Source organism: Chrysoperla carnea, chromosome 3 (assembly GCF_905475395.1).
Source record: "Chrysoperla carnea chromosome 3, inChrCarn1.1, whole genome shotgun sequence".
Classification (NCBI taxonomy): Eukaryota; Metazoa; Arthropoda; class Insecta; order Neuroptera; family Chrysopidae; genus Chrysoperla; species Chrysoperla carnea.
In genome coordinates this window covers 959612-971421 of record NC_058339.1, presented here as the reverse complement: position 1 = coordinate 971421, position 11810 = coordinate 959612, and the positions used below count along the sequence as shown (strand labels likewise).

The 11810-nt window shown below is 32.7% G+C and overlaps 1 protein-coding gene across 1 annotated transcript in view; it reads right to left on the bottom strand.

The window, feature by feature from the left end:
• Nucleotides 1-3113: 3113 nt before the first annotated feature.
• The window catches only part of LOC123294684, a 31510-nt gene continuing 22813 nt past the window's right edge, over nt 3114-11810 (bottom strand). Inside the window, exons 5-6 of the mRNA XM_044875794.1 lie at nt 5894-6479; nt 3114-3328 (exon numbers count right to left, since the gene is read on the bottom strand). Of these exons, the coding sequence (XP_044731729.1) occupies nt 3213-3328; nt 5894-6479 (702 nt within the window). The 3' untranslated portion in view covers nt 3114-3212. The remainder of the gene's footprint in view (nt 3329-5893; nt 6480-11810) is intronic.

Sequence of the window (11810 nt, the reverse complement as noted above, 5' to 3'; positions counted from 1 at the left end):
CAATGTTGTTGTGCGCCTGTCTCAGAGTGTGTCGGACTTCAAGAATCATATAATATACTTTGATAATTTTTATACGTCCATCCCATTGCTGGTATACCTACGCTCGAGAGGCATATATTCTTTGGGCACTGTTCGCTCCAACAGAATTACGGATTGCAAATTACCAACAGAAAGTGAGGTGAAGAATGAGCCAAGAGGATATTATTCCATCGAATATATGGCGAATGTAAAAGGTATTGATGTCAATGCGGTCTTATGGAAAGACAACAAGTGTGTTCGCTTGCTTTCAACTTATGTTGGCATTGAGCCGTTCGCACGAACATTCAGTGCTGACCAGCAACGTGCCAAAGCTTCACGTTACGATAGGTCAAACAAATCTTTCATTGATATCGATTGCCCACAGGTAAGCTAACAAATTCATGGCATTTATTTTCATGTAAATGAAAAGCATGGAGAATTGTTTTCATAGTCAATGAAAGCAACTGATCACAAGCACTTGGACAATTATAAAAATAATGGACAATTTCATTCATTGCTTCAGATAATAAGAGAGTACAACGCTCACATGGGCGGTGTTGATTTAATGGATGGCCTCATGGGCCGATACCATATACGCGCTAAAACCAAAAATGTGATGACACGTATTTTCTATCACCTGATTGATATGGCGGTCACAAATGCATATATATTATACCACCGAATTGCTGCTGAGCGCAAATGTGAAGTGAGTGGCTATACTAAGAAGGCTGAAGAAGAAAAACCCATTGAGCTGCCAATTTTCCGATCGCAAATAGCAGAAGCGTTGACGGAGAATCGGCGTAATAGTGGAAGACCAATAAGTCTACCATCAAGTCGACTTTCATGTCAATCTGAATCACCCGCACCTCAATCGCCTTCATCTGTTCCAACATCACTTTTTTTACTTAGTGGCCAAAAAACACAACATCCAGTCGAAGATATTCTTTTCGATGGCTACGGGCATATGTCTGCCTGGATGCCGAAAATTGGAGGAAAAAAGCAGTGCAAACACTGCAAAAAATCCGAAACTCAGCACATTTGCACGAAATGCAACTTGCACCTTTGTAATTCGGTAGCCAAAAATTGTTTTGCGGACTACCACGAACGCAAATAATGTATTTCATTAATTTATTTATTATGTATTTTCTCAATAAAAACACAATAAAAAAATCTTACCTTTGCATTTTTTTATGCTTTAACATAAATGTCCGCCTCAGGGCGGCCTTTCGAAATTCTCACATAGCGGTCGACAGGTAAATTTTTTTGAAATTTCATGGGCAAATTTGGGTTCCTCGTACCAAAATTAGTTTAAAAAAAATTCAGCGTCAAAAAATATTCAGCGGTTAAATTTTGCATGCTAGAGGGATAATAGATTATAAAATTATATAATCAAACTCCTGATAACATTAGATCGCTGAAGGGAGCTATGTTTAAGAAAAATTAAAAATCGTATCTCATCGATATGTGCGTGTACAATATTAATGAATTTTTTCTGTAATTCAATTACTTTAAAACGTTTCATTTTAAATTAAATTTTTTTTTTGGACACATTTTGTATATTATTTTGTAAACTATTTATAAATAAAGATTATTATTATTATTATTATTAAATTTATTTATCGAGTTTCAAGCATATGATAACTTAAAAAAAGTACACCTTGTACATGGTATGAGTATAAAGGGCGGCAAATAAAATTTTTGCCCGGAGCAACTAAATATAGGTAGATCGGATCCTGCCTGAATGAACCTTTTTAAATTAGTTTGTTTACCGTCTTCCCCTAATACAATCTAATATAAACCCATTTAACTAGTAACTTTGACATCGTTTTTCTCGAATATTAAAACCAGTTATGGCTTCATATTTTGGTTAGGCTTTCTTTACTATATGAATAATTGACCGATGATTTTAGAAAAGTTTGTGATTAAATAACATTTTCTTCATAATAATCTTAAATAATACATCTGTTTTGGCTATTTCCTTCGATATAAAATACTATACAATTTTTAATTTTTAGTGGACTATTACGAGAAGTAAGTAACAATCCAAACAATAGAAAATGAAAATATGAACTTAAATATATTCCTGCAACTCCCGGTGACGAAAGCGTTGTAAGATATCGCTTAAAGGTTGGGTAAAATTAGGGACAAGGAATTCGGATATCTTACCACGTGGGTGTCGTATTTTCGATGTTACTTGCCGCCATTAACACACTGGGTTTTAATATGTAAATGTTTTCAATTTTAGATTGTTAACCACACTAACTATAAAATTCTGAACACTAAACTAAACGAATCTTCTAAACGAAATTTACTAATGGAAATGTTCAGAATCTCTCTAATCTAAACGAAACTTTCTAATAGAATGCTATTTGCACTAAAAAACTATACTAACTCAACGAAACTTTCTACTAGAATGCTATTTGCACTAAAAAACTATACTAACTCAACGAAACTTTCTACTAGAATGCTATTTGCACTAAAAAACTATACTAACTCAACGAAACTTTCTACTAGAATGGTTGGTTTCTCTCATACAAATATGAACAACAGAGTTGTATTTACTTTTAGCGACGGCCCAAACAACATCGTTTTCTGTAAGTTCGCATAGCCACAACCTTGATAACGCCACTGCTTGTTTATTTTATGTTTAATGCATATTTTAGAAGGTCGGGGTTATAGGCCAATAGAGTTATGGATTGTACGTGTTGTTTTCGGTAACTCTCACAATGGACCTGCCGAACCCCCTTTGATACAAAAGTTTGAGGTTTAACGAGAAATATGGTATTTTTTTGTTTTTGGTAAAAATAAATTCAAGCTCACAAGCGCGAAATGGGCCATAACTCGGCTCTATTTTTTTCAATCCAGACAACTTCTGATCTGTAACCGAAAACAACACGTAAGCCATATCTTTTTCCGTTATTCTATGGGAAAATTATTAATTTACAATATCACTGGAAATAATTTATACAAAGAATAAAATCAATTTTATTGCAAAAATAAAATTTAATTACATTATAATTCAAATGTTCCAAAGTGTCTAATATAAAAAATATGAACTCTGAACTCTTTAAAATTTATAATTAAACAATGGAAGTTATATAGCAGCATCACTTCACTTTTATCTTCTATGAGATGATTTGATTTTTTAGACCTTTGCACATTTTGAAATTCATAGACGTAAGGATTAGCATCATTTAATCCGAACATGGAATTTGTGTGTAATCTAAACTAAATCCCAGGTTTGACATATCACCACTCTGCTGTTCTTCGTCATTTGTTATCACATATAAAGCAAATGGTTTCGAATTGGCTGAAAAAGATGGTAAGTGCTAATTTCAAAAAATACATGCATTACTACTAATCCTAAATAAAATAGCATCCTGCCCATTTGTTTCAAAAATGAATAAAAATATAAAAAATGAAGTATTGTGCGAAGTGTTATTGAGTGGTTTAAGGGTATAATTATTATTATGTACTTAGAACAAAATATAAATCAGCATCAACACGCTATGATCTCCGGAACATGTATGTGAGATTAAAATATGGATCGTTTAACGACGATGCCTCTCACATAGCTTAGAGAGTAAGGGGTAGGGGATTAAAATTTTTGTTGAACGGAATTGGAACTCGGGCGATGGTTCATCTGAGATAATTTTTTAGGACGAATAGAAATTTGGTAAATGCTCGCTATGACGATTGGTCGGTTTGAGAAGTGGTTAGTAGTCGGTTTTTGTAGTTGGAAATGACATAAATCATCATTAAATTCATGAAAAAACGCGTGACCGTATGTGTGTATGTGTACGTGCCATAGCAGAGTGCGTGTGCGTTTGTTTCTGCTGTTTTGTAATTTGTAAGAACATATTTTTAAAATCGGCTATTTTAAATCGTCATATGTCCGCGAAAAAAGCCCTCTTCCATATTAAATAAAATTATAAAAAATGGCGTCATTATTATGTTGGTTTTTTAAACTCTTACAATTTATAAAAAATAATGCAAGCACTGACATTCAACACTTTCTATACAGGTTTTTTGAGCAAGTAACTCAGTTAATTGTTTGTTTTCACTTGTATTATACACTTTAAAATAATCCTTCAAATAATCTTAATAACATAATAACACATTAAAAGATTGATTATATTATAATATTTACGAAAACAATAACCTTGTATCAAATTTCTTTTAGCGTATAATTGATGTAAGCGAAGCCAAATACACAAAATGAATATTTTACCTAAAAATATAGTCAACCAAAGTATTAAAAGAACCTTTTTTTAGCACAAAACTTTACCAAAATTTCAAACAGCTCAAAAATTTCTGAAAAAAATCATCAAATTTAGAACCGCTGTAGCTCAATTGAAAACTTGTACTTCTATCTATAGCTCAAAAATTTGTTCATCCTCTTTCTTTTTTGCTTTTATTTATTCCCTTTTTATTTGCACAGATAGTTGAAAGGGTGGGAAACGCTTGCTATAAATTTGATACGAAGATAAGAAATGTTCCAAACTTTTAAATATTATTTTCCAGCAAACAAAATTTTAAATATTATTGTAAAACCAAAATAAAATTTGTTTATATTTCTTGAAAAGTAGCTATAAGAATTCTCATATGAGCTTTTTGGACCAAGATATTAGCTTTTGTAAGATTTGGTTCTTACATCTGAAAATGCTGCAAGCTGAAATACGAAATAAAACCAAAGAACTATGCTTGAGAATTTATTCCGCAGTTATGTAGAGTACAAACAACAGGCGTTGCTTAGGTAATATTTGTCTATAAACAAAGTCGCATCGAATGTATTACCGTACATTCGATAGAAACGCAATTGCATTGTTGTTACATTACCTCCCCGGGCCAGAAAGAAAAGTGTGTGGAAACTAACTAAGAATAATATGAATTTTGGTTTCTAGATACTTTTTTCTAAATGAAAACAACATATTAAAAAAAAAACAATTCGATTTTAATTGGAGTGATTATTCGCAGTTAGGGAAAAACCACACACACAAAAAATGGCCTTGCGGTGAAGTACAAGTCCCGACAATAGAAAATGTTAGAAATTGGTTGTTAAAAATATGGTGATATTGAAAATATGAAAAATTTTGAAAACCAATTTTCATTGGAGTAAAAACAAAAAAATGAGCCATGAATTAATCCAGTACGATGATTTTCTGAAGTACATTTTTCATTTGAAGAAAACCGGATTTTTAACGAAAAACTTGAATATCTCAAAAACTACTCGATAGTTTTACTTGAAAAAAATTGTGGTTATTAACGACACAAACAGATATTTTTTCCATAATTATCATTTAAATTGGACTGTTTTTGCAGAAATGAGAATAAAAAACAAAAAAAGGTTTTTGACCATTTTCTCGGAAATTATGAGGTTATGTTAAAAATGACTTATATAAGAGCTCTAGATTTTGGCGTGACCAAGAAATGTTCTATGTGACCAAATATGTTCTATTGAACATATTTCTTTTTGACCGGAACTTTCGTCAGAAAACGCAATTATACAAATTGCCATCCCTTTTTCACTTCTCAAAAACACCCTCCAACTTTCTAGCTGGGAATAGGCTCATTCCTCATTCCTAATTTCATATTCCTTATAACCTCCTTCACCATTTCAAATAAGCTATTGCAGTTGCAATTCGATGTTTTTTTGCAGTGATACACCTGTTAAAAAATGTTCCTTTAATACTTTGGTTGAGCTTATTTTGCACTTAAAAACTTGAATTAATCACGATTTAGCTGTCAATTTAGTGAGATGGATTTTTCATAGACATCAGAAACAGACACGCACCAATACTCACACAAATACACAAACACACATGCGCATCGCATCGAAAAAAATTTGTTTAAAATAAAATATGAATTGACTCACAAATCGCAGTAAATGGACCGCTACCACATATTCTGTCACCAGCGACCACGACATCATTAGCTTGTATCATTGCATTTGGTATGATTACATAGTCAGAATTACACAAGTCGGTGCCAATACTTGGACCTAGTGTAATGTCACCACCTGATACAAAAAATGACATTTGTGTTGCTGTCCACTGAATACCGCAATTATTTGGCGCCATTTCAATACACACTCCATAATTATTATTCGCCAATTGTCTAGTGACACCAGTACTTTGCCCATAATTGAAACTTTTTACAGTGCCACTGGCTTCTGTATAATACATTAAACATCCAGACGGAGCTTTTGTTGGGCAATCACATGCAATTTGTGTAGCTTTTATATTCCACGAGCGAGCCATTGTATTGACACTTGCATTTGTACGAATGGTCAATTGTATTGGCTCATTACCATCAAAGTCGACATAAACATGTTGACCTGAATTTTCACCACAAATAACTGGGACTCTAGATGCACCACCAGTTACAACAAGAGATTCTGTGTCACAAACACCCTCGATATTTGGTTGAGCTAGATCTAAACTAAGGAAATCTAATCGTAGCTGAAATGAAATAATATAAGTAAAATAAACAAAAATTTCACATTCCTAAAAGAAGATAAAAAAATTTCACGCTTTAAGAAACAATGATATCTGCTATTTAATAATACTCTCGAGCGTGGATCAAACCCAACGCCTCTTTTAACGGGTAGTTTTCGAGGTATGAGCGATCAAATGTACACATACAGTATAGTTATATAGCTCGAAAATTATTCGTTAAAAAATTTAGTGGCAATAAGAGCTTTTGATCAGAATGATCCAAAGAACATTTTAGGGTGGACTAGACAAAGTTTTTCATCAAGTCATTTTCCTATTTTCTTAATCTTGCATGGTTCAATTTAGAAATAATTAACGAAATTGGTTAATTGTTATTAGAGGGTTTTTGGAGTCGCTGATCACGAATATGACGTTAAAGAGGTACCTCCATACACCTGGTCGCCAAAACGACCTAGTTGTAGACCGAATCCTCAGGATAATCTCTAAATTGTTATATAATGTGTCCAAAATCGTGACTCGGGAGTCGATTACTACAAATATGTCTAAAATACTCATCGGTATACCAGGTAACCAGAATACCCTGTTTATAAAGCTAATCTTTAGGACTTGTCACTTCTTAAAACTTGTCACGAAATGCATCCAAAATCAGTAATGGTCAGTTTTGGAGGTCGCTGATTACAAATATGATGTCTAAAATACTCCTCAGTTTACCTGGGAACCAGTCGCACAAAACGATATTGAGTTGTTAATGTATGTAAATGTCAAATATGTTATATAATACAGGTAAACATAGCTCTGTAATTAGGGCATCCTCATCGCCAGGTAGGTACACTGAGGTGTATTTTAAACATGGTATTTAAGTTCAGAAAATCCTCGAGTACCTTCCATTTTTGGATGCATTTTTTAACAATTTAGAGCTGATCCTGGGGATGTTTACAACGCAATGAACATTTTCCTATTTCACGAGACTAAGAATTGTCGTTTTATATCCGTAAATTATACGTGAATGTTTTAATCTTGTCGTTCAAATTATTATTTTTTTTAAACGGGCGTCAATTTAATACACTTTTTAACCGACTTCAAACAAAAACGGAGGAGGTTATCAATTCGGCTGTATTTTTTTTTTTTATGTTTGTTAACTCAGAACTTTTGCATGGGTCAACCGATTTTGATGATTCTTTATCTGTTTGAAAGCTGGTGCTTCCCGTTTGGCCCAGTTCTGGCAACGGCATCCATGAGAAAATCATTAAAGTCTTAAATTTGCATTAAGTATGCACGACAAGAGGACGAATAACTCAATATCACTTCGATGATTCTTTTTTTAGTGACAAATTAGTTTGTGTAGTGTACAAATTAGTTCAGATTCACTAAAAATCACAAAATAAAAAAAACTTTTAACAAAAAGAAAACCGATTTCAAAAGAAAAACTTTTCCAAAAAAAATTAAAATGCACTAAAACGTAAAAAAATAACTATTATATAATGTAGTTAAAATTATTGTTATTTTTGGAGTCGGTGTCAGCCAAGGAAATAACTCTGACAGAACAGTTTTCTACATTAGCTTGGCTGACACCGACTCCAAAAATAACAATAATTTTAACTACATTATATAATAGTTATTTTTTTACTTTTTAGTGCATTTTAATTTGTTTTGGAAAAGTTTTTCTTTTGAAATCGGTTTTCTTTTTGTTTTTTATAGTTTTTAGAATTTGAGTAATGTACGTACTAACTTAATAGTAAGCTAGCACACATACTCGTAATTTTAAAAATATTTAAGTTATACACTTTTTTGTAATGTTCAAAATTAGCACTAAATAGAGTTTTTAAATTTTTTTTTTTTTTTTTTGAGAACACTGATTAAGATGTAACACGGCTCATTTTGTTCGTAATTTAATATAGAAAAAAGCAAGTGAAAACAAACAATTGACTGAGTTAATTGTTGAAATACCATGTATAGTTGATCACTCTATCACATTACACATACATACATGTCACACACACATAACTGCTATACCCATATAATTACCTACTATACAATTTGCGATCTCACGGGTACACAGTGATGTTTACGAAAAAATGTTTCGACCAAAAATTGTTTATTTTTTGATAAGGAACATTTTTTTCACACTTAAATTTTTGTTCTATCTCTAACGGTTTACAAGGTGGGACCTACGGACCCAAGACTCAATTGACTCAATATGTTGCTCATTGACGAACTCGACGTCACTTTTTACGTCCTTAGCACGCTATAAAAATTTCAGCTTGATATCTCTTTTCGTTTTTGAGTAATCGTGATGACAGACGGACAGACAGACGACAGACGTCAGACAGACAGACAACCGGAAATGGACTAATTAGGTGATTTTATGAACACCTATACCAAAATTTTGTTCATAGCATCAATATTTTTAAGCGTTACAATACTTTTAGAATTTGGCCCATAACCCCCCTTTTATTGTAACGGTTATATTGTAAAACATAAAAAATAAATATACGAAGAAGTTTTTCGGGGTCGCTGAATCCAAATCTGAAAAAAATATGGAAATTCAAAATGGCGGCCGGAAAATTTTATTTCTAGCCAAAAATACACATATTGTTAATATATTTATAAAACATTGATAAATTTTTTAACTTATTTAATATGAACTCATTACAATTTGTTGAGTCAATATTTTTTTTTTTAATTACCATTAACATTTACTGCCACTTGGGTCACTAATTCCTTAATTACTTCCATCGTTAGTTAACTTTGAACTATATTTTTGAGAAAGAGCAGGTAAAGTTATATTTGTTGTTTCAATTTCTTCTTCACATTCAACGTCTTCTTTATCTTTTACATAAGTAAATAAATTTATCATTGTTTTATAAATATATTAGCGACATATGCCTTTTTTGTTAGAAATAAGAAATAGTCTAAGCCCTTACGGCGATATTTTCATCGATATTTTCATTTTATGCAGAAAGCAAGCCACTTCGCCCAGTGATACTAGGGACCAATGTGAATGATTTCATCCGAGGAAACGAAAATTTTATCCACCGAAATTCAAGATGGGAGACCTTTTCCAAAATGGCGGTTGCATAATTTAAAAAATTTATAAACTCGAAACGGTTGGACCGATTTAAGTAATTGGGATGTCAATCTATTCTTATTGACGCCTCCAATCATATGAAAAACATACCATTAAAAAATTGATGAGGGCGGCCGAATATTAAGAAAAGTGTAATAATTTTTTCAATCTAGTGGCCACATATTTATTTTTTTAAATAAAACCTGATAATATTAGCTACAAAATAAATAAAAAATTGCTTTACAATCCGTCGAGTAGTTTTTGAACTATACGCATTACAAAAGATGCGTGTGGTTTTGAAAGCCTTCATTGTACGTAATGTGATACATCGTACATACGCCAGTAGATATGTACTTTTTCCTGGAAAGTACTCCGAAGCTAATGAAATTTTTACAGGCTATTTGGGGGTACTCTAGGATGTCGCTCCGAAGTTTTCGACCTCGAGGACACTGTGCTAACGTGAATGAAGGGGCCAAAAACCCCAATATTTTCGAACTTCTTTCAGTTTTTCGCTTATATCTCGTTACTTAAGCCCTTTTTTGATTTTCTAGACTTAATAATAACCGAGATACAGCAACAAAAAGACATACAAAGTTTCTCGAAATGTAAAAAAATCGCTGAAAAATGACGGTTTTGGCCCTACAACTATTTATTACCATTATATAGTTATTTATTACAATCGCACATGAATATCAACCGTTTCGTACAACTATTACTTCAGCCCTACCCCTTACTCCTTCACGAATGCATTTTTAGAGACCTTCACCCACACCAAATACTTTTACGTTGTACACACAATGTGAAGTCACGGGGTGGGAGAGGTTCCGCTGACCAAAATTATTGTTTTGATTTGCAGTTTTCACACTTTCATTATTAATTTTTTTGCTTGCGTTTATTCCTTTATAAGGGTCTGAAAAATAAAATAATATTGGTTTGTGATTTTGAAATGATTTTAATTATTTTAAAAACTATACTTTAAAAATACTCGGAAAGGTTTGGAAAATTTAGTAGAAAAGATTTACAATAAAACATAATTCAGAAGATAATTATAAATAATTAGGATTAAATAATTAAAAGTCACATAGAGGTAACATATCATGTTAAAATTTGTGAGCCCTGGGGGGTAGTCGGATTCTCCTCCTCGTCGTCGAAGTCCATGGGCTTGTCTTCCTCATGCACTTTTGGCAAGGGAAAAATGGGAGAATAGTCAATCTCAATCTCACTCTCATTATTCGTATCAGCTTCGTTGGTTTCAGGCTGAAGGTAGTTTTTGCATGCTGTGCCCACGCAGTGCTTTCACTCGGCAGAGCACATCAGCCTGCAGTGGTACAATCCCTCGTACACTTGCAACTTATTATATAAGCAGCTGTTCTAGTGTAGCGTCCATCGTTGTGCTGATGGGAACGAGACCTGTATATAAATGTATCAGTCAATTAATGCTCGTGCATTGTATGTGTTGTTAGGAGAATGTTTAGCAAAATTCCTAACTTATTAGGTAAACTTTCGTCCCCATTGAGAAGGAAAATTTTTATGGCTGTCTTGGCTTCCCATCCACGCCTGCACTTGAAAGTAGGTCCTGTATGAGTGCTACTTGGCAGCATCTCTAGTTGATGGTAGTCTGGCAAGCCGACATTTAATTTCGAATGTTTTTCCAAATAACATCAATGTAAATTTGTGGGCAATTCGATAAAATGGAAAATCTTATCCCAATAATGAAAGCCTTTCTTCATTTTCAATCAATCAATTATTTAATTACACGACGGTAAACTTGATTTACAAAGAAAGAGAATATATTCAAAACTTGGTTTTTATTACTGATTATCATACACAATCAGTAGAATAATGTAGTTGTTTACATTTTCCCACAAATTTTCCAAACTTTTCCATTTTCCAAAGAGTTTTTTGAAGGTATAATGTTTTTAATAAATAACAACATTTCGAAATCATAAAACAAAATTTTTGAATGAAATAATTAATAATAAAACCAATTAGTATCCTGAAAAAATAATAATGAAAATATAGAAACTGCAAATCACAACCATAATATTGGTCAGCGGGACGTCCCCCACCCCGTCACATCACATTGTCTGTACAACGTAAAAGTATTTGGTGTGGGTGAAGGTTTCTAAAAATGCACTTACATTAAAATGAGACACCTTCACGTTTCGTGTCTTTGCCTTTTTCGGCTGTATCTCGGTTATTATTATCTCTAGAAAATCGTTTAATATACCAAAGTTTAGCCAATTCAATATTCAAGAACTATTGTAATG